General features: G+C 39.9%; 1 protein-coding gene across 2 annotated transcripts in view; it reads right to left on the reverse strand.

The window, feature by feature from the left end:
• The window catches only part of MAP3K20 (mitogen-activated protein kinase kinase kinase 20), a 90,846-nt gene that overhangs the window by 31,027 nt on the left and 35,764 nt on the right, over nt 1-24,055 (reverse strand). For both annotated transcript variants that reach the window (XM_058027648.1, XM_058027647.1), the window contains 5 exons: nt 23,848-23,985; nt 17,777-17,863; nt 14,212-14,286; nt 8,849-8,955; nt 2,786-2,921 (listed from right to left, as the gene is read on the reverse strand). In XM_058027648.1, the coding sequence (XP_057883631.1) occupies nt 2,786-2,921; nt 8,849-8,955; nt 14,212-14,286; nt 17,777-17,863; nt 23,848-23,985 (543 nt within the window). The remainder of the gene's footprint in view (nt 1-2,785; nt 2,922-8,848; nt 8,956-14,211; nt 14,287-17,776; nt 17,864-23,847; nt 23,986-24,055) is intronic.

Genomic DNA, 24,055 nt, shown 5'->3' on the forward strand with positions numbered 1-24,055 from the left:
AACCTGCAGCTAAGCTTCTGTACACCTGGCTCTACAAAAACCTCCAGCTACACCATCAACAATGTGCTAGCTGGATCAAGCTCTTCCTGATAAAAAGAAGGAACCTTTCAAAAACAAGACCTAGCACACACACTTCATTGCCAGGTAGTTATAGTTACTTTAGATCCACAGAACAGCATCCCCGACATGGGAAGAATTCCCAACAAAAATCAACAAAGCTGCAAATCAGCTCTCCACTTGAAACACCTTTCTGGGTCATTGACTGTTCAATGTCTGAGCGTGGGTAAGCTGTGAATGGCTCATTTTGCAAGTTATAATCACATTACTTCCTCCATATTTTGCCATCTCGTTATCTGGAGAATTTAAAGAGTTTGTCGGGACAGGACATGCCTTCAGTGACACACTGCATACGATGACTATCAGAATAGACCCTTAGAAATGGCTAGGATCCACCAGGCTCTCTAAGTTCCATGGTTAAATGACCACCTGCAGGTACAGGGCATCACAGGTGATATATGGATTTCATGTCCTGCTTACTGTCTTCCTCTAATAAGTTGTTCATCTTAGCTACATCCACTACCATCACAAAGTCAAATCCTCTTTCAAGAGAAGTCTCCCATTCCATGGCAGCTATGGATATATTTTACTCCACCAAAATGCTCCTGATTCCCTTGTGCTAGAGGCTTTTGGAGATGCACACAAAGGAATTTGCAGAGATCAGACTCAAAGCAGCTTGTTGTATAAGATGCAGCAGAAAAAGGGTCAAAACAAGAGCAGGGAGAAATGCACAGAAGCATTTCTAAATATTGGCCTCAGTATTGGCCTCATCCTTCCCTCATGCTGAAGTGTGTGAAGCTATACTTTACTCATTGGAGCAGAAGCAGCCTGCCACTCACAGTTACCTACCACGCAGGATGAAGCTTCTACCAATCCTACAACACTGGAGAATCAAGTGGCAGAGACAGCTTCACTGCTCTCCTGTCACTTGGTTTAAGACTCTATTCCTGCACACCACTGCTGGCCTCTGGTCTTTGCTGCAGAGACAAGTGAAAAGGTGACTGCAGAACACAGAGCAGGGACAAGAGTACCAGCTAAGACACCACAAGGCCTGGTTTTGGCTAAGAACCAGGTTTATGCCTAGTGGGAACTCTAAGATGTGTCACAGTTCTAGCTGCCATATCTTTTCTCCTGCTTTTATAGTCAAGGTAGTTTAAAGCATTGCAACTCCCCGTTGTAACCCTCTAGTTTGATGCTGCTGAGCAGACACTGCCTGAACTAATGGAGGAAGACAGATGCTTGACTCCCAACGATTACAGCTTGCAAACAGAACGCCCAAAGATATTTTGCAAATGACTTACAGCTATGAATTTACAATATACTTGTATGTGTAACCAGTGCTACGAAAAACCCCAATCCTGCTTGAATAAGCCCTTTTTTTTGCCAGTATATCCAATTTTTTCCAATAAAATGGCTCTTTAAAAAATATGTTCTGTGTAAGTTCACTTAAAATGTATGGAAAAAACAATCCTGTATTTGTCTATTAGAAAAAATCGCACCTAAATGCAATAGGACAGTTGGGTTAACGCTATGCAGAAAGACAGTTCATGCTTAGCACAATAGGCCTTAGCACAATGCTTTATTCTTGCAGCAATGCCAGCTCTAAGTGAAAAGTACAAGTCATAAGCAAGTACAGCATAAAAAACCCTAGGGCCTTGCTGGTGAAAAGGTTTGCTCATTAAGGCAGTGTCTCATGCTGTGCTCAGGATAGAGGATGGCCCACAGCTCAGTTACTGGAATATGGCAAGTGTTAAAGCAGGCATAGAGATATCTACTGAAAACACACAGAATCTGCACATAGGAAAACATTTATCCTCTGTGATTTCATTGCTGCATGTTCGCAGCTGGAACATAAATGCAACTTCATTCAAAGAACAGCAATAAGCTATGCCTTAAAAACAAGTCATATGTAAATGGGTCTGGCTGGAATCAAGGTTATTAGTATGATAAAATTGTGCATAAGAAAAATCATATGCTACTGCAATCTCAATTTGGTATTTGTCTTAGCTAGTGCTTTAAAAACAAGGAGGTATCACAGTAATTTTTTTAGCAACTCTGTTGTAATGTCTCGCCATGCACTAACCCTGTGGTCCTCCCTCTGCCAATCAGTGGTTGAAGAGCATAGTATTTCATCAAGAAATTCAAGATAATGCAAGGAAGTTTTTTGTTCAATTTACTAACAGAAATGTGAGAATTCTACCAGCTGGTAACTGGCCAGTCAAAGTTATGTTAGCTATAATTATGAACAAAACCTTAAATTAATACTTTGAATTTTGACCCCCTTTTCACAGAATGGGAATTTGCTACTTCTCAAAGAAAAAGAACAGAATCAAAAAAATCTGCATAAGTTTCACAACATGTCTTCTGGAAGATACAAATTATTCTTACATTTAAGACCAAATCCTGCACCCCATAAAGTCTACAACTTTCTACTTGAAAACAGAATTTATTGAATGTAAACAATTTTTAAAGCTGAGAACTCTAAATAAATCAATGGACACTACTTAAAATGCCCATGTCACACTATGAACTATCAGTAATATGTGCTACCTAATGCATTAGGTGAAATTTTAAAAAAATATTGCTATCTAGAGTGATGCAATAAAATTGGCCCAAAGGAACAACTAAAAACAGGAGCACTACTTCCTTAGTATGTCTTGAGATTTATATAGACAAAGCTCCAAATCCTTCTGACACAAGATGAAAGGTTGAATTATTGTCTACTTACAGGAGTATTTGATTGTTCAGTTAACTTCTGCTCCCACATCTTCAAACGTCTCTCCCGTTCCTTTAGTTCCTGCTCTTTAAAGCTCAGATCACGCTCCAGTTTCTTTAGTCTCTCTAAGGTTGCCTCAATTTCACATCTGCACGGAGACAATTTGTTACGTCTTGTCTTTTCCTGACAGATATAAATTGTTCATAATTTCCACTTGAATGTTAATTAAATGTGAAAGGCTGAAAAGTACAATACTAACTCAAGCAGTTCATTTAATTACCAAATGCAAAGTCTTTCACGGCTTTAGGAAGAAATGGTAATGTTTATACATCAGACCATAATACCTTCAGTTGAAGAAAAATAACATTTAAAAGAGTAAAATACCATATAACAAAAACATTTTTAAAATGAAAATGCCTTCTTTCCCCCCAACATCATGAAACATGATCTGATCCGTAAAGATAAGAACTGGTAATGCGACAAGCATTAACAATACAATACAGGCAGTCCAAGAAGTCCATTTGTCTGGGTTTATAACTTGACTATGAATACTACTTGGACTTACACTCAAAATGCACAGAAGCATTTTGTGGGGGAATGTTTTCCCCACTTACCTTTCTGTTTTTTTAGGTGAAGATACAAAAGCAAAAATGCAAACTGTGATATGAGTCAGCCCCGCAAATGGTTACAAATACAAGCTTCTCAAGTTTGGAACAGTTGCGAAAAGGATTTGGTTGACTTCTCTCCAGTTCCCACCATACTTGCAAAGTTATGAAAAGTAGGAAGGGCAGGAAATGAAGGCAGTACTCTAAAGAAGTTGCAGATACCAGCTGTATTTGGTTTCACTGCATGTACCTCCCTTAACAAAGTAGTTTCCTTTGACATACTTTCTGATGGATGGTGTATTTTAAACACATGTACTGAACTGCTCTTGGAAAAGAGTTTAACAAGTTTTGCACTACACAAATACACAGAAGGTGAACAACAATTCTGTCACCAAATTCAGACGTATATTTTGCTTGTGGGGTAAGAAAAGAAAAATCTCCTATTAATGCACTTAACATTTCTGTGCCTGTTTGGGAGACTGTGCACTGTATCCTGACAGTTGTGGGAAGAGTCAATCACAGTGTCTCGTTTTTCTCCTTGAAAAAGTGAGCTCCTAAGAAGATAAGAAATCCTAAAGAGAGCTCCAAAGATAGCTATCTGGACTCTGCAAGGTTAAACATTCTGCTCAAATTTCCACATTATTTTTCTTGTGTTAACATGCTGTGAACAAAATATGCTCCTTCTCATGTTTTAAAAAAGAAAGTAGAAGGACTAACAGAGTTAGCTGTCATTTCTGTTTGGGGTGGAGAAAGAGAATTACTTGTTTCTGTAAATCTTGTGTCCTGGCATGGAATGATTAAACTCTTCTTGACTAAAATAGTTCAGCCTCTCAATGTAGGAAAATAGCATACCCAAAGAGTCTAAGCAAATAAAATAATATGAATTTTCCAAATTCTACGAATTTCTCATTTTGATAAGACATCTCTGTCAGAGAGCATTGCTTAAAAAGTACAGTGAAAGGATTCAGAGCTCAAATAACCAGAAAACCCTACTGCAAACTTTACCACCATGCTTAATTCTACTGCAGAAATCAGCCACCTGGGGGCAAAGGCATTTATCACACTTGAGTCCTGCTGAGTGAGCTGTTCTACGTGGTGGTCAGAACAAATGCCCCTCATAATTATCATGCTTAAGATTTCAAGAAAAATTCTCTATCATATTTAGGCATGCATAAATTAAGACTGATCCCTGAGCTGGGTAGAAAGTGGTCAGACATCATAATAAAGAGACAACAAGGGAACAAACTAAAAGGCCCTGGACCAAAGGTCAGAAAGTGACTCATCCCCAGACACCCATATCCCTCATAAACCCCTTTTGTCAGGTAAAACACATACTATGCTATCTACTGTGGAAACTACAGAGCAATTTGAGGGCAGTTGCACTGCTTTTCTTAGTTTGTCTCTCATCATCGCTGCTACTTACATACAACTCTATAATTTTTTAAATATGTAAATTACATTCTCTTTTAAAATAATATTATGCGCTAGGGGAGTCCTGGTAACAATAGTTTTCTCTGTGTCAAAAGTCTATTTTGTACTGTAATTATCTCTCTTCATTAGACAGAAACTTCTCTTAAAATAAAAGGTTAGTCTGCAAAAACAGTTGTATTCTGAAAAATAATTCCACTGCATAATGAAATTGTGTAATTAAAGAGAAAGCTACTGTACATTGCCCAGTTAATGAGTCTTATTAAATGAAGCAGCTTGAAACATTATACATGGTAGGACATGTGGATTTGTTTGCTTCTGTAGTTCTGCAGTGTGAATTTACTGGATTTTCTAGAATAGTTTCATTCTGTGACACTGAAGAACAAATACTAATACATTATTGTATTGTATTGTATTGTACATAATGATCAAATGACATTCACAGATTAAACACAATGACTGGCATTTCTTTATATGCCTTGAATTGCTACTAATACACTAATGTAAGTATCACTAATAAACTATTTTAATCATTGGAGCAGCCACTCGTGGGGAGAGGATGGAAGGAGAGATGCAGTTAGTATATATGACTAAATGCAGACAAATGGGATTTCTCACTGAATTGGAACATCATTACTTCTACAGTAATTTTTTTTGACTGTAATACAAGTGACTTCAGAAAGGGCTCCAAAAAGATCACAGAATATGAACTTAAACATAGGGCCTATGCAACTAGACCTATGCAACTCAGGCATAAGGTAGTGCCCCTATTTTATTAATAACAAAAACGTGCTGAACATGTGTGGAACAGTTAGGAAAAAAGACACTGAATTATTTTAGGGAAATACAGCACAAGCAAATAATAATGTGATATTAATATAAAAATGAATACCAGAAAATGTTGCAAATAAGACTGCATTATATAGATAAGTCAAAGCATCGTTCGTGTTATCAACTCCAGCAGTCATGTATAGGCTCAGCCCACTCTCCGTGTTCATGCCAGCCAGTCAGTGATACTGAAGACTCCAGTTACTTGCTGCTGCAGATACAATTTTGGCATGTCTATATAAAAAGGACCTCAGCTTGCCTTTTTTTAAGAGTGGGGAAAAACACAATCCAGTTTGTCTGAGCTTTGCTTTGCTAAGTGCAGCATGCTGGTGAAAGTGCAGTATCTGGATCATTAATTCAGAGGTCCCTCAAAGGAACAAGCATAATTTTTGCCTCTCCCAAGCCCACCCTTCTCCAGTGCTCGGATATCCAGGCTTCATTAAAATTCCCTATTTTGTGGTAATATATCTCATACTTTCCCTACTGCTGGTTTCACTATCTCTTTGCAAATCACTATGGGATAAAAAACCATGGGGAAAAAAAAATCAGTAAAAGCAAAGATTTTTCAATACAGAAGTTAAAATACATTAAACTAATGTGCAGTTGTTTTTAGTAACAAACTTAAGACTCTTTTAGTTTATCCTTTGGGACCACTTTACGCATCTTTTATCTATTTCAGGTGGCATTTTTTTGCATACATTCTGTTTATTTGACTAAGCATTCACGAAAGCTTCCATTCTAACATGGCTTTCACATCAGGGCAGGAAGCTGTTACCAGAATTTGGATAGGAAAGCACCCTTCCAGCTTCCAAACAAGTGCCCACATGATTTGTGCTCTTTCTGAACGTTGTGTTTTCATTTCAGCTCAAATCATCTTTGCTTTCAGGCAAATCATGTCCCATCTTGAATTTTTATTTTCTCTCTCATATTTCCTTGTCTCTAAGCCATTTATTCTTCCAGAAAAAATGTCACATTTCTTTTTAACACAAGTCTCCATGGTAAAAAGTTTTTTCATTACTTGATAGTACCAAAGAGTTCTTTGTTGCTACACGGCTTTTCATTAACACCTTTTCAGACATTCCTCATCTGAGAAATTTAGCAACAAATGTGCAAGAAATACTTGGGCCACTTGAGTCACACTTCAAGAAATAAACCGATTAAGTAAAACAACGTTTGTCACCAAATGTCAACTAGTACAGCTTTTATTTTGCTATATTGGCAAGATTTAAGTAGCTATTCACCTTTCCTAAAGGCAATTGAGTATCTGCTCATCTTTCAAACATTTTTAATATAAAAAACCCCTCAGTAGGATGTACTTTTTTCCCAACCCTCCTTGTTCCATCTACTGTCAAACCCATGATATGATGCTCAGAGTCTGCATAAACAACAGTGCCATGCAGTTGGGGTACTTTAAACACTGCCTGGAGCGCTCAGCACTGGGATCCGGGCGCAGGGCCCAGCGGTGCCCGCAGCAGCAGAAGCAGCGGTGCGGGGCAGGCCCAGCGGTGCCCGCAGCAGCAGCAGCAGCAGCAGTGCGGGGCAGGCCCAGCGGTGCCCGCAGCAGCAGCAGCAGCAGCAGTGCGGGGCAGGGCCCAGCGGTGCCCGCAGCAGCAGCAGCAGCAGTGCGGGGCAGGCCCAGCGGTGCCCGCAGCAGCAGCAGCAGCAGTGCGGGGCAGGCCCAGCGGTGCCCGCAGCAGCAGCAGCAGCAGCAGTGTGGGGCAGGCCCAGCGGTGCCCGCAGCAGCAGCAGCAGCGCGGGGCAGGCCCAGCGGTGCCCGCAGCAGCAGCAGCAGCAGTGCGGGGCAGGCCCAGCGGTGCCCGCAGCAGCAGCAGCAGCAGTGCGGGGCAGGCCCAGCGGTGCCCGCAGCAGCAGCAGCAGCAGCAGTGCGGGGCAGGCCCAGCGGTGCCCGCAGCAGCAGCAGCAGCGCGGGGCAGGCCCAGCGGTGCCCGCAGCAGCAGCAGCGCGGGGCAGGCCCAGCGGTGCCCGCAGCAGCAGCAGTGCGGGGCAGGCCCAGCAGGCGCTGCGGGGCGGCCTCGCGGGCGGCGCGGCGGGCGCAGTGCGGCGCTGCCGCCAGCAGATGGCGCGCAGCCCCCGCCGCCCGGCCGGGTCCGGGGCCGCCGGCGGCGCGGCCGAGCCGGGGCGGGCCCGGGCCGGGCTATTTATACCCCGCCGTGTGACCGGGGGCGTCCCAGCGACAGCTCAGTTTTTCCACTCGCCCCATTAAAAATCTATGTCTTGCTTTTCCTTGGAAGGCAGCGGAAGAAATGCGGGATTGCCGGGCTTGACACAAGCCCCATCCTCCACCTCGTCCCGGTTTCTTCGATGCAGGGAATCTTTTGGTATTTGTGCTCGCTGCTTATTCGGCATAGAGCCAACGCTTCTTAATATAGAGTGAGGCACGATCATCTGCAAAAATCATCTCCCTGTGCAGATCTGTTTTCAATATTCCATCTCAAACAGAAGGATTTACTGGGAAGCAGAAAGTTCTCTAACACACAAATAAGCTTCAGGGACAGGTTTTTGAAGTTTTGGCACATTCCAAAAAAGAGGCTGAAAGCTTTACTGCAAAACTGTAATGTAATAAAATTGCCTCAAATCTCATTTCCATTTCTAATCACTTATGAATAACAATTACAATCAGCAATAACTAAAATCATATGCTCAAGCAATGCTGGAACACTGTAAAAAATGGGACTGGCATGGGCATGTGCTGGATGTGTGAACACACAGCTGACAAAGGAGAGAACACATAAAAAATGGTAGAGTGCATTCAAGTGAGTACAACCCTGACTCGGAAGGTAGGGGTTTTAGGCCCCTTATCCTTCTTTGATTTTAATATTAACATCACTGATGCACTTTCTATGAAAATTGCATCAAACCTGTATGTTATCTGACTTCTTTTGCCCCCACACTATTGACTGAATCCCTGTAATTGGTTTTAAGATGTGAATCACAAAACCATAAATATCATGATGCCTAAACCACTGTAATAATAAATACAGGGTACAGCTAAGTGCATTGGCTCCTAATACAAGTTTCGCAACATTCTGGGCATTCCTGAAAAACAACAAGGTAAGTTATGTTCTAAAAATACTTCAAGCACACATATTTTCTACCAGTACATCACTGGAGTCTGATGTCTTTCTGAAAAAAGCCACTCATACCATTTCAATGTAAAACCTCATCATATCATCTTGGAAGGAAGAAAACTTACCTCCACTCTGCCTTGTTATGCAGGAATGAGTTACACTGGTCTGGAAGGTTGCTGTCATTTGACATAGATTCCAGGATTGAAATAATCTGCTTGAAAGATGGTCTTTTCTGAAGAAAAAAGAAAACCAAAACAGAGCATTTGCATTCATATAAAACTACTAGAACTACCTGCAGGAAATTTTCAACTGAAACCCCACAATTAAAAGGAACTGCCACACTTCTTTCTGACCACAGCATCCTACAAGAGGACTGTAAATCTGTAAATGGTTTCTTTTTGTTCTTCCATTAAAGGAAAGTTTGAGAAGAGTTGCACAGGCTAGTAGGACTCAAGCCTTAGCTTATTCTGCCATGTCTACTAGTAAAACAGGATTAAACATTAGAATCATCAATCATCTAGATTCTTAATTTGAAAGAATAATTTTTCTCAAGCTATGAGAGAAAATGCTTCCAAATAGAGAAGGCTGGACCATCAGCAACTGGTAATTATATAGATGGCCTTTTACAGGTATTAATATAAACTCTGGTGTGTGAAAAAGCCATTTAGCTGCCTATCAAAAATAAGTTTCTGGCTGCAGTTCCCCTCTTGCAGAGGAGATACTTTCAGAAAAACTCTCACTTAGCTACTTCAGGAGCAGCCAGGGAAGAAGTGAAGACTGCAGTTAGGGAAGGATGTCTTGCCTGGCAGCTAAGCTCATGTTAGTGGACTCTGTGCTCTTCTGTCCTGGGCTCATTTACTGAACTTTGTTCCAGGGCTCTCCATGACCCATTGTGCTCACAAGTGAGAAAGACCAGGTTAAATTTCTCGGGGTTTTTTTGGTTGTTTTTTTTTTTTTTTTTTCACTTTTCCCTTAGTCCCAAAGGGAAGCTATGAAGTAGGATAATAACTGAAAACTGAAAAAGCCAGTTAAATGTGTTTCTTGAAAGAGCACTGACTCTGTTAGTCTGTTTGACAGACCCCAGACAAGGTTGAGACAAAAGGTTGAAACAAAATGTAGATACATAATAAGGGGATGATGCACATTCTCTCTCTGCTGTGCCTTTAATTATACCATTTCTGCTAAAATTACAGATGCTGCAATTAAAACGTGCATTTTAATTTGGGAGCACAAAAACAATTAGGAACAATGCTGAGGTGTCTCTCTTGGGAAGATCCAAGTGATTTCCACATTATAAAAGACAGACAATTTCTTTATTTTAAATGTCAAACAGCATGAAAAAGTGTCAAATGCATAACAAAAAGAGAGACAAGCTCTCTTATACTGTAATGCTGCACTCTTCAGCTGTAACTGGAGGCTTTGTCTGTCATTTTTTGGTGCACCTCCATGATTTCATGCAATGGGCAGTTCAGTGAGCTACACACATTTTCTCTGCCACAGACATGCTTGCCCCAGCACAAGTGCTTATGCAATTTTCTCCCCAGCCCAGCATGCAGAGAGGGGCAGGCTGGGCACCCAGAGCTCACAGCAACAGGTACCAGTTAAGCAGCAGGTCATTGCTTGCACTGGTGACACAGTCCCTTGTATGGAGACCCGACAGGGTCACCCTGCCCTTACAGGGGCTGGGGAGGCAGCTGTGCTCCCCTCCACATGCATGATGGTGCTGGACCTGCCCCAGCTGAACAGATACCCTGAACACACCCTGGGAAGAGCCCAAACTTGCTGGCCAGGAGTGGGCTGCACTGGGGGCACGGAGCACACAGTCCATCCCTGGTACCACCACCACTGACTCCAGTGCAGTTTTGGGGCAGAAGAACCTTTGACCAGCCTTCACACCCATTTTGTTCCTATGGCTGCATCTCTTGTGACCACACCAGTGGATGTGAACTGTTGAAGGGATTCAAGGGCCTCCCAAATGGTGAGAAGCTTCAGGTGGCTCCCTGAAGGGTACTGCAACTGCTACGCATTGTCCCACAGACTGGCAGGTACATAATGTGCCTATACAAAACAAATTCTATTTTCAGGAAGACACCAAGGGCAAACATTCCCATGCTGCATTATCTACAATATTTTATGGACTATTCAGGATAATTTACAAACACATCTATGAGTTTGGCTTGCTCCTTTTTTCTCAGGTGTTTAGAGGAAAGTATAGGGCAGGGCTGACACTAAGTGAGCACAGTTAGCTCTGCTATCAGGCTTGCCTGGAGTAACCAGAGTGAAGACAATGACAGAGAACAGGGCTTTTACTAAGGGCAGGCAAAAGGATCAATCAAGTGATTTGGGAGAAGCAGCAACAATCATGTGATGGGTCCTGCACTACAGGCAAAGGGGCTGCAGAGTTGGTGCAACTGGAGCTGGAACAAATGCAGACACAGTCACACAGTAATGTCAAAGTACTGTACATCTCTGGCTGTGCAAATTCTGTAAACAGCCAGCACTTACCCTGCCAGCATTGCAGCTGCCAGATTTACAGGCAGCAGCTTTGCATGGAGACAAACCTGACAGGAAGGCACAAGCCTACACTGTCACATGGCTTTTCATGGTTTCTTGCCCCTAGGAAAGGATAATTTCAGATTTAATAAATGCATTCTAAATGCAGAGTGGTACCTTGGCTAAAACTGGCAAGAAGTGATTTGGGAAACTGGGAGCCTGAGCTGAGAAACTCCAAAAAAAAAAAAAAAATCTTCTTTTCAGTAGATAACTGCTTAGCACTTTCTAGAAAGCCCTTATAAGGGATTCTTAAAATATCAAGGCATGAGTCGCCTTTGAAAACTGTTCTGTTTCCCTTTATATCTGTGATGTCTCATACTGAAATCTTTAAAATATATGCCCCTCTAGAAATAATTCTGGCTAATGTTTTCATTGTTTCCTTCCACTCAGTATTTCTTACTGAATAGGTCTCCATAAAATCAGGATATTTAATCCATATGTCTTTCATTTTTTGTTTCTTCTCTGTTCCCAGTTTTCTGATTTCCATTAAAATACTCTGTAATTTATAAACATCTTTGATGTGGAAAGAAACTGAAGGAACAGATGAAATGAGAAAGAATTATTCACCTACAACTCAAAAACAAGTAACCCCAGTAAACAAAGACACCAGTGATGAGCAACCTTGTTTCTACAATTACCTAATACCCAAGCAAAAAGCAACTTGTTCGGTAGAAATTGTAAGGTACGAACTCTTTGTTTCAACTAGCAGTTTAAACTGCATAAAGACTACCATTCCAAGTATCACATGGAGCACTACAGGTATTTTTCTCCATGTGTGAAGAAATTCTTAAGAATTCAAAGCAATATTAATAACTATGTCTGAAGAAATTATGGTGTGAGCAGTGTCTGACACTCCAGCTTCTCTGCAGCAGCTCTCCAAGTGTATTCCTTTGCCCCACCATAAATGCATATCCCTCATTTCTCAGGGGTAAGCCACCAAAAGTTACCTCATGAATTCTGTGGGCTAGAAGTATGCACCTTAGCAACTGCTTTTGAGCAGCTGACATACTCAAGCTCACCCCTGCTTGACCCTCAGTAACTTGTTCATGCATCAACGATCTGATTTTCTAAAGCTAATCCTGGCAAAAAGGGAATGCTGCACAGAGCACTATTTCAGAGGAGCGTGCTCCATCTTTTGGCTCAAGCAGGCCACACAGCCCTTTATCAAAGCACTTGGAGAGCTGTGAGTAGCGACCCTTTCCCAGCACGTGACTGAATAAGTCAGTCACATGTCCAAATTGTGACCACAGATTACTCCATTTCAGTCATGTGAACAAAGCTGTAATTGCCTAACAGAAGAAGAGCTGCACGAAAAAACTAGCGAAGAGCAGACTGTCAGAAAAACCCCACCTCACAGGAGATTCATAGTTTGCATGAATTCTGGGAACAATATTCCCCAGGAACCAGTGCACACCCAGATAAATTACTCTATCAGACAGAACTCAGCCTGATGGTTAAGCATCATTCTTTTATAACATGCAAATCCCTCCCTCTCCTTGAGAAACAGCAACAGTCTTTTGGACACTTATGGATGTGGTTCAAACAAGGCAAAGTTAGCTGATCTAGTATGTGACAATTACAGAAAAGAAGCTCCAATAATTCTTATTCTGAGGCCTTTGGTAGTGATGCTGCCACTTGGGAGCAGTTAGTAAAGATAAGCAGTCAGCACTGAAAGTCTTCTTCAGTAATTACTGACCTAGAACTTAAGCAGCCTACCTGTAGATTCAAAAACTTGAAGCATTTTTCTCCCCTCTCCCCCCCTCTGTGGATACAAGGAGGGTATTAAAAGAATGGCAATTATATGTGTGTTCATGTGGAAATCACATGTCGATGAATCTCAGTCTTCCAGATCCATTCTGCAGGAAAGCAACGTCTTGCTTTTAAAAGAGAGACCAATAATGCATATTTCCTTTCTCATATTATTCTTCTATGGCTACTCTTTGGTGATAAATTCTAGTTTAGAGCACCTATATGCTCTCATTTCTCTTGGAATTAATCTTGGTCTCCTTGAAGTAGTTGCTAACTTTCTCCTGAGTTTAAAGAAATTAAGTACTTCCTGGTGCCTTTACTTGAGAAAAAGAGCACAATTTCCTTTGCTTAACTATTCTTCAATGTCTCAAATATTTTTATAGGCAAAGGAAATAGATGTTTATCCATCCTTGGTACTAAAGCTAGTATGCCCACAGGCTCTTTTCAGCCAGTTTTATGTGCAATAGGATGGTCACAAAGTCCATTTAAAGAAGGTAACTCTCATAATCTACACAAGCTTTTACTGTCTAAATACTTATTCAATCCCTTCCTTGTAACAGCAGATTAATAGTAACAATGGTGCAGCTCTTTTAACTTTTTATTCTGTTCTCATGGTTAAACAGCACTGCTATTATCATATTATTACAGTACAGTCATTATAAAGCTCACTATTCAAGCCCTAAGGGAACAGATTAGGAAAGGTTTAATGTTAATTTAGAATGTGTTGCTGCTGTTCCTACCCATGTTTTATGGATTAATTTATTCTTTACTTATACTTGCATTGTTTTCAACACCAGTAGGGCACAGAATTGGACCTTGAAATTTTTATTTTATAATGTGATGCTTACATACATCCAAGAGGGATTAAGTATTAACCTTTGAAAGAAAATATAAAACCCACAATTTTCCCACTTGCTCCAAAACAGCTACATTTTTGCCATCCTACCACATTCCCTGTCATTGTCTTTAATAGTTACAAAGTTAGCAGCATAGCAACTCTTGATCAAAAGGGAGAGAGAGTTATTTAGGTATAAATATACACACACACTAAAAAAAAGTCCTGGGTATCATTGTCAAGAAATGTGTCAATGGTGTCAGCTCAGACTTCTCCCCCAAAGAAATGCTAATGCACTTCGCAAAACAAGGCTGGGGTGGTGGTGCAGAAATCAAACACACATTTAATTACCTTTGAATCAGCATCCCAACATTGGTGCATCAGTTCTGCAAAACTTCTGGGACAACTGCTTGGAATGGTTAATCTCTAATGGAAAGAAAATGTATCAGTTACTGGAAGCGTTTCCCTTTAAGCTGCTACTAAGCAATTTCCTATGATACCAATAGACTTCAAAGAAATAAAATACACTCTCTCTTTTAAATACAATATAAAAATGTGGAGACATATTAGAAAGAAAAATCAAAATTACTAACACTAGCAAGAAGCACAAATAATTTTTAATAGACCTATAAGAGAGTAACATATCAAATGCACAAATGGGGTTCCTTAAGAAAGCTCAGAGAGAAGAAGCAAAACCAAGACAAACAGGTTTTAATACTAAAACATAATCATTTGTGGAGGTTACTGCATAGTATTTTAAGTTGCTTGTCAGATAGGCATAATGTACAGCCTGCCTTAATTCCTTTCTCCCACATAAATGATCTAGCTGTTCAATACTATAATCACTTTTGACACACAAATAGCTGAAATATAGATTACATTAAGTGAGTTAAAAAGAGTTAAGTGAAGCTCTACATGACACAAGAGACGTTTCATGAGCCTGTGGTCAGAAGGATTAATGAGGACATGCAGATCTCAGAAAGCACTCACAGAGCACAGTGAACTCATAAATATTTCCTAATGACTGAAGACAAGGAGTTGCTGGTTATAGCCAGGACCACTGACTACTATAGTTTGCAGCTATAGTTTGGTTTCATTTGCTGAGAGTTTTAAATTAGAAGATTTTTGCATTAACAGCCTGCCTCCAGACTGGAAAGCCTAAAAGCAAATCCTTTCTCACATACACAGATACGGAAGCCTCTCCAGCTGATTGCACATGCTTCCAACATTACAACTGAAGGAGAACCCCCTGCTCTCACTAAAGCTGTTAACTGACTTCAGATGTTTCACATTATATAAATAATTTTTAAAAAGTTAGATAGAAAACCAGTTTCTCAGTGAAAGTGAGTCCAAATGTAAGAAGGGTCAAGCTGGAAAAAGGGTACTTGTCCTCTAAGAGGCGAGAGCCAGGAATTACATTCCTGTTCACACTATCCTCTCAGGAAGACCCTTTCATCTGCCCTACTATTGCCATTTCAGAAGCAAAGCAGAGCAAGTTATGTCACTCTGTACTATTACATTACTGCAGTGTGACCTGCAAAGCCTTACAAGACACAGCAGCCAAAAGTAAGAGTTAAATCCTGTTCCAAAAGCATTTGAACCCTGAAAGAACTGGAAACATGAGAGACAGAGGCCAGGCACTGCAGAAGTCTGATTATCAATGTCATAACTTAATGTGCAAGGGTTTCTGTGGAAGAAATACACAGAAATTTGTACAAGGCACAAATAAGTTGCACTGGTGCCTGATGTCTAATTGAGTCACTGGCCTAAAAATACACTGGCTAGTCTTGCTGCAGTATTGTCTGTAACCCTCGGTGTTCCAGGAGGTGGACAAGCAGTAGCAATCACCACTTGTCTCACTTGTGAAGAATGTCGCCTATATCATATGTAACAGAGAGGTAGCAGGATCCAAATGTCATAATAAAGAACACATTTCTCAGTGGCAATGTATTATGAGATCATGTCTAGCATAACCTGAACTCTCATGCTTTGCTCTTCTTTAAAAAATGGCTTTAAAAAATCTCTACCAGAATAAAAATAACACTGTGAAATTATGCATGGTGTCAAAAGAGATCCATACAGACACATTAGAATCTACTCCATTTGCTAGCCTCAGACTTTACAAAGGGGATTTTTCACCTTATGCAATTATGCTTTGGCCTCAATCCCTCATTGATTTTATCAAAAGACTTGCAATCCAAAAACTGGAGGAGCGGCTGTTGTGGACTGGAACCATGCAACCCTGCTGATATCAAGAGGCTGAACTGAGAGCAGAACCTGACCCTTACACTTGTTTTGGGACACAGAAAACTAAGAAAAGTAGCACAAGCTGACTTTTCAAGGCCTATGCTGGACATATTACCCATGTCATGGCCAGAAAAAATTAAAAGTATGCAATGCCCTCTAAGCTCCCTCACAGCCCCCTAAGAAAAGTGGTAGCAACAGGCTAGTGGTACCTGACAGACAAAGACCTGGCTCTGAGAATGCACCCCTTAGGTTTCTCCAGCCATTAGTAAAATAGTCATATCTACATTTAGTTCATACTGGATTTTACACAATTCCTTGCTCTGGAAAACTGCAGAGAAATGTGTCTTGTGCTCTCAGACATGTTTCAGCATGTGACTGCATGTCTTTACAACATTCCCAATGCCATTCTTACCCCTTACATAAAACTGCATGTGGTAGGCACAAGAGCCAAATACTGTTGATGGAAAGCTTTAAGGTTCCTCCTTCAAAATGATGCGTGAGGCTTTTCCTGGACTAGAAGAAAGAGTGTCTTTGTGCCCCCTGCTCTCATAAATGCAGTAGAAGACCACATTCACAATCTTCACACTGTTAGTGTAGCATTTCCAACTAATTGGTATATCACACTGGAATTAATCCAGTCCTCAAAAAGAAGAAAAAAAGAGAGAGGGAAAAAAACACCAACAAAAAACATTAAACTAAGAGGAGGAAACCTAACTCCTCTGTTTAACTCTAAAGCATTTTGAGAAACAGTTTATGTAGAATAATAGAAATCTGTATTGTACAGCCGGTGCCTCGCCATTGTAATGTTTCCCAAGCTTCCGCTGTGTCTAGATAGAGGAGGTTTCATCTTTGTGGAGGATTTCCATGCTTGTCTGTGTGTGGTACAGTCACAACTTTAAATGTTTTTTAAATGTAGTTACTGTCTTTGATATCAAGGGACTATGTGTTCAGATATACGCTCACATGTCCAACTAACTGAAAGCCTCAATTTGTGAGGAGAAGAAAAGCGAGGCTGGGGACACTGTACAAACGGTGTTTACACCACTGAAGTGCTTTTGAAATGGAAAGACTCTGCATGAGGAGGCTTGCAGCTATGCCACAGCCTTGCCGATACCAGTGAGGAGCTCATCTTCAATGTAGTGTTGAACGTAGGTGGCAAAACTGTAATTTCTCTCTTTTTTTAAAACTATTTTTTCTTCTTTTATTTTTGAAATTTTCATCTAAGCGGCAGTTTCTTGTACTATAGTGACTCCTGCTGGGAGAGTTAAGTTGAAGTAGCTGAAGGTCTCTTACAGATATATCAACTCCCGGCCAGTAAAAAGATGTCCTAAACGCAGGAGATGGAGTTAAACTGTTCCCCTACCTTGGACGCAATGGCTTCTTTCATCACTAAGAACAAACCCCTAGGTTTTACAATTGAGACTGAGAAACTAGTACAGTACTTGTACAATTTTTGATCTACAGCATCACGACGTGAAGCTGCAACAATTAGATGTAAAGGGTCCATTCATGAGGAATAACATCACTTTGACCCTTTGTGTTAGCTCCTACTGCTAATCTTTCCATACGCGTGAACTTACTTTCAATTTGAAGAAGATGAAAAAGTCTTTTGCAAAACCCCAATACTGTTTTCTGATCTATGTACCTGAATGTAGAAACGTAGTCTTACCTCGTTTTTTTCCACTACAAGCCAAGCTACTTGTAATCCTTCCAAGCCTTTAAAGGGGACCTCCCTTGTTAGCATCTCCCAGAGAACCTGGAAGAGAAAAAAAGAAAAGAATTTTTATTTCTGTACTTTGTATTTTAAATACATTATTAAACCTTGATACAGCACTATTCTGTATCCAATTACCAGGCAACCAGTTTTCATTTGCAGGAACTTGGACTGGTGTTTGTGTGCAAGATCCTCTCACAAAATTAATTTGAATGTTTCTGCTTTTTCCTCTACAGAAAAGCTAAGATGAAAAACTGGGTTGCTTTTTTACTATCTTTGTACACTATAAAGTTCACATTTGGCAACTGGGTCTTGGGAGACAATGCTCTTCCTCTCCTTCTCAGCTCCAACTAGACATTGCTGTGCAGTAATTTTTCATTTAAAAATATTTCCATGCGACTGCAACCAGTGAATATGAACCAAAAGGTATTTAGCTCCCTTGATATGCCTACAAAAATACAATTTTGCAATCAAAACTGTAATTGTTTATCTCCAAGTATGTGATCATATTAAACTAAGCAATATACAGCATATAAAAAAATCACTTCTTCTCCTTGAGTTTTTATAGACATACTGTCCTTAGCTAGAGAAAGATCTCCTAGTTTTGCATGTTTTTAGCCTTTTGATAACACAGTACCCAAGAATCTAAGCTACTCTGTAGAAAAGAGTTTGGCATCATCAAAAAGGCTTCAAGTCAATGAATCCAACGTGTTTTTCTGCCATTGGGACAACATATTGGAATTCAACCAAATTAATAGCACTTTGTACCTCTACTTGTTTATGTCCCCCTTTTTTTTTAAGCAAAACTTTCATAGACACATCTGGTTGAAAATATCTACAAACTTTTTCTTCTGCTCATTTATCAAGTATAACAACAACAACAAAGAATCTTTAATGCAGGATTTGCCAAAATGCATTAAGATCCTTATACAAGTCTCTATATCCTCAGTGTTTGGGTTAGTGCCCAGGTTTATTCCAGCTGCATCATTTTGAATGGACTGTGGATAGCTATGAAGATAATGAAAAAGCAAATGGAACAATATTGACAGATGGGGGTCAAGCAAAAAAATGCATTGAAGCAGAGTTGGGCCTTTATTCAAGTGAACAGGGAACTCCAACAATAGACCTATTTCAATAATTCTGCTTGAGTCAGAAGACTGATTAGTAAAGGTAAGGGTATCTTGGAAAAATAAGAACAGTTTTTCTGAGAATAAGAAATATATGGGGAGAACTATCACAGATCTATTCAATTATCCTGTTAGCTTCAGTTCAATCCTTTCAGAAGGAAAAAAAGGCACCTCAGTTGTAACTCAAATTATCACTTCTCTACTGGTCGAGAAGGAAATTTAATTGTGAGAGAAGGAAAAAAAAATTACCAGTCCCATGTACTTCAGACAAAAAAAGCAGTGTATAAAAGCAGTGTATAAAAAGTCAGTTTAAAACAAAGGTTCCTGGACCAAATCAAACATGTGGTTGAGCAGCCTTGCAGAACCACCTCATCTGTTGGGACTGTACCATAACACTACAGAGGAAAAAACTCAAGTTTGCACATCAGATAGAGCAGTATCTAAATAACCTTCCAGTAAAGAACATAATGAAATACATGTTAAATGTCTTCAAGAGCCTTGAGTTGGAAAACTACTGCTGGGCTATCTTTCTTTCAGAAGACTGTAAATTTTAAGAGCTGTCTTGTTTCATTCATGCACATATGGTTGTGCAGAACATTTTGCACCGAATTCCTTTATCATGACACCTTTAGTGTTTATTTCCACTGCTCCAACAGATCACTGCCTCCCTAAAGCAACAGTGCTAGCTAAAAATTTGTCCAAGACTGCACACAGTTGAAGAGAAAAACAGCAATTTGACGCAATAGGAAGGATTTTTCATGATGCCTTCATTTTACTAACAAATGAAAGTAAAAAATACGGAAGTGGGATGCTGGAAATCCTTGCATTTACTTACACAGGTTTAGAAAATATTTTAACAACAAAGCAATTTTCATATTCAGGCCAAATATACAGAGAAAGCCTTTCCTTCCAACGGTGACGTGTCTCTATTTTCAGTTTTACAGGAGTTTCCACCCTTTCCCATGGACTAGCTACCCTGAATCATCAGCTAAGGTGAATAACTGCATCAGCAGTCTTTTAAAAAGCAGCAAATGGGTACTGTCTGCATTCTCACTTGCCTCTTGCTCTCCCCAGGGTGATTCAGCAACAGACAAGGACCTCAGCCTAACTTACCCCAGCCTCTTCATTGTGAGGTACACTCTGTTCATTTTCAGAACTGGCTCGCTTCATATGGAAATTATTTTATCTTTACTGGATCACTTCATATGGAAATTATTTTATCTTTACTGGATCACTTCATATGGCAATTATTTTATCTTTCCTTTCTGGTCTACAATCTAATTGAGACTGACGTGGTTCATTTTCCCTCCCACATGTAATGGTGAGGATCCCCTCCTTTCCCAATCACATCACATCTCTGTGATGATGGACAGCACAAGCTCACAGAGAAAACAGCCAAGCTAGAAACAATGATGAAAAATAAAGCAAGGCCATTTAATATAGTGCAGTAAGCTGCAGCCTCTGAAGATGCTGGACTCATCTTTGCATATAGAGGAAGAGAAAGGAGAGATAAATGTATGAATGTTCACCCTATACACAAACCTGACTATAAGAAATAGGTGGTCTTCAGAAAAAGCTCACACATTTACTTCTGTCAGCTCAGCTGTGCATTTCAATTCCTATCCTCTCAATTATGTGACAACAACCCAAAGGAAAAACTAAATCCACAACACCTCTACCCCATACCCTGTCCCCACACTGGTGCAAAGCCAACAAAGATTCAAAGTGCCATGTGGATAGGAGAACATCCAAGTTAGTAATCTGAGGAAAAGAAAACACTCTGAACACCTTCGCTGAAAAAACTATGCTTTGTCTGGTAGGAAAGTGTTCACAGCCAATGGTCAGGAGCCACAGTTAGCAGAGGTACAGCAAAAGCATTAGCATTGCACTCACAGAGGTGCTGCCCTTAGGCATGAAAATTAGGTCTGTCTTCTCTGCATTGATCCAACTGCAGTTAAAGATCGCATCATTCTTTTCAAAAAGAGTAAGGGATAACCCCTGGAGCTGGCCAACATTCCCTCTATAAATAACATATGTTCTCATAACTAAAGCAGTGTTTGAACAGCTGCTACATTTAATGGCAGTCTCTAGGCCACCAATAGCCAGTTAATGGTTTTACTTATTTGTTCTTGTAAATGATAAAATAATTCAACTATATTGGATAAGCTTTCTGCGATTAAATACATTTATACTGATACACAAACACACACTGTGGTCACTACAAACAGTTCTGCCAGGATAATATATTCTGAGCATATGTCTTCATGATTTTGAACAGCTTTTAGAGTGATACTGTCATTCCACATACACTTTCCTATCTGGCAGAGACAGCAAGGAATGACAGAGATGGCAAGGAATCATTTTTGAGCAACATACGGTGACATACAAGTCAGTTTCAGGGTTGATCACTTGTAACACTTGGTTTTAGTTGTTTAGAGTACAGACTTGGAAATGGATCAGAAAGAGGAACTACAGCATGGCTGAAGGAAAGTGTAAGATCTCTCTTTGTGTGGTAATAAATTCTCCTTGAAAATTTCGCTTTAGCATTTCGTGACAGTATTATAAATTATTGACTATGTATCTCGGAGAATACATAGGCCTGTTTAACCATCCATGAAGGGCAGGACAAGCTAATCTAAATATTAGCTATAAACATGCATACAACTGTTCACAAAAAGGAAAATTCATTTCAGCTGAGAAGCAGCTCAGACCTATGAGGCTGCAGAAAGGCTTCAACACTTCATGGAAAAGAGCTCTCGCACAGCTTAAGCAGAACATTTAAAATCACAGATGGGTTTGAAGAAAGAAAAGACTGTCAGATAAAAAAATAAAAGAAAGGAAATTAAAGAAAACCATGGGAAAGATGACAAATATTGCAATTGAAACATCTATTCCTAGCATCTTACTAGTTTACATTTTAAAGGATTCTGTTCTTTGTTAAGAGGACTTTAACTGAAGTAAAGCAGATTTGTCTCTCTAGCACAAAAGCTGCTGGCAAGTGTTATGCTTCAAAAAGAGATTCTTTACATTTTGTTTTTATAGATAACAATAACTTAAAGAGACAAAAACACCCTTTCTCAGATTTCTTCTTTTCAGACCCCTAGCTACTTCTCTGGTAGTTATAACACTCATTATAGCGAGATTCCAACTTTCAATGTTATATTCAGGCCATTTCTTGCTGGTATAACCCCCTAATATCAGTTATTTCAGAAACAGAGAACTTGGGCCACTGTCATTCTTCATTTCTACCCATCTATCTCCTCTGAAAATAATGTTGTTCCAAGACTAGAGATATAAAAAGAATAATTACACCTAAGTGCTTATGAATTCATAAGATTCTACTCACAGTAGAACACATTAATTTAAAAATAATGCATTTAAAAATTGTGGGTCATTACTAGACATTCTAAAGTAGCACTACACACCCATAACAATGCTAAAATATTCTGGTAACATGGAACTGTTTTCATAACGAGGATAGTTCAGTTTTACCTCCAAGCACAGAACTGTCAAAGGAACCTGACTTTTTCAATGAGGTCAAATAAACTTTTCACAACATACTGTTCCCAAGGCACTGTTAATACTTGACATGATAAGATACTAAACAATTTCTTACCTTCTCCCACTTTAAAAACATTACTAAAGTCAATTCAAACTAGGATGACTATGTGAGAAGTTTGAACTATAACACCAGTTTGGAATTTTTCCTCTAATATTGTTGTTCTGTTTTGAAACTGGAATGTTTCCCTTCAGTGGACAATATGTGATTGCTTCCAGTAACAGTTTACATTAATATTTATATTTGTTAGCTTATGTTCTCTTACTCTTTGTGACCTAGTTCAGTTAAGCAAGCAAGGATTTTGAGTCTGACCATATAGGATCCTTGCAAACTTTCGAACTTTCACTGGTAAGTGATGTCACATCATGTCTCAAAAATTTTTCTCACTATAAACAACTGTTTGGCAAAAAGTTTAAGTCACTCTCCACTGAGACATCAGCTTAGACGTGTACAGCCATAGGTGCTAGCTTAAAATCACAGTCCCTCCCTCACATCTACCTCCTCCCATTCCTCAAAGAGAGAGACACAACATTTGGCAGGTAGTGAAGAATTTCTCACTCTGCCACCCACTGTTGAATCCAAACAGAAAAATGGTTAATGCACCAATATGCATAGAAACTACAGCCCCACTTCCTTTCATTTTGCCCCAAATACTCTTTATTGTCCTCTGCCAGAGGAAGGCTATGGGCTTAGGCACACAACTGATGTGACCAGTAGGGCTATTTCTAGCCTGCTTTGTATTGCAGAGCAAAACTAAATTAGAGTTTAACTGCTGACAGAGTAAAGTAATTCACATTACTGAATCTGAAAACATGACATTCTTATGAACTATAACTGATTCCTCACCCTTCAGCAAAGCAGTGCTGGGCTTCTGTATTTTCAGATGGGGTCTATTCTCACAGATAGTGATAGCAGTGTCTTTTAAACAATTGAGCATAGAGGAGCTGCTTTTTAATAAAAATCAGTGACACTCTATTTTGGGGAAAGTGGAATGCTAATGTTACCCCCCGTTACAAGACAAGCTTTTTCTCTTTAGTGCCACAAAAAAAGCCCCACAAGCAGAGATTCATGACGCTTTCAGTAGCTCCTGAAAGCCTTTGGACATATATGCTGAATAATTGTGGAACTTCCTACACTGGCATGCTGCTAATCTAATGAGATGCTACCAAACATGCAAGATACTATGCTCTTCCTATCATTTTCAAGCATATAATTATAAATAATGGGTCATTCACAGAAGGAACTGTGGCATTTCTTGTTGTTCTTATTTAAAACTACTGCAGTTGCAGCACATGAATTCTGTCTCACTGCCACAATGCACAGTGAGATGAGACACTCACCACCCCGTACGAGTACGTGTCACATGTTTCAGACACTGGAAGACTCTGAATAACTTCTGGGGCCATCCATGGGAAAGTGCCCACTAATGACATGTGTGTCGTATGGGAGTGGAATCTTGAGGCACCAAAATCACAGATCTGGCAAAAATAAATAAAATATTAAACTGGTATTGTGAGTATTGACCTCATTCATCAGACATAGAAACAT

This window comes from Melospiza georgiana, chromosome 7 (genome assembly GCF_028018845.1).
Source record: "Melospiza georgiana isolate bMelGeo1 chromosome 7, bMelGeo1.pri, whole genome shotgun sequence".
Lineage (NCBI taxonomy): Eukaryota > Metazoa > Chordata > Aves > Passeriformes > Passerellidae > Melospiza > Melospiza georgiana.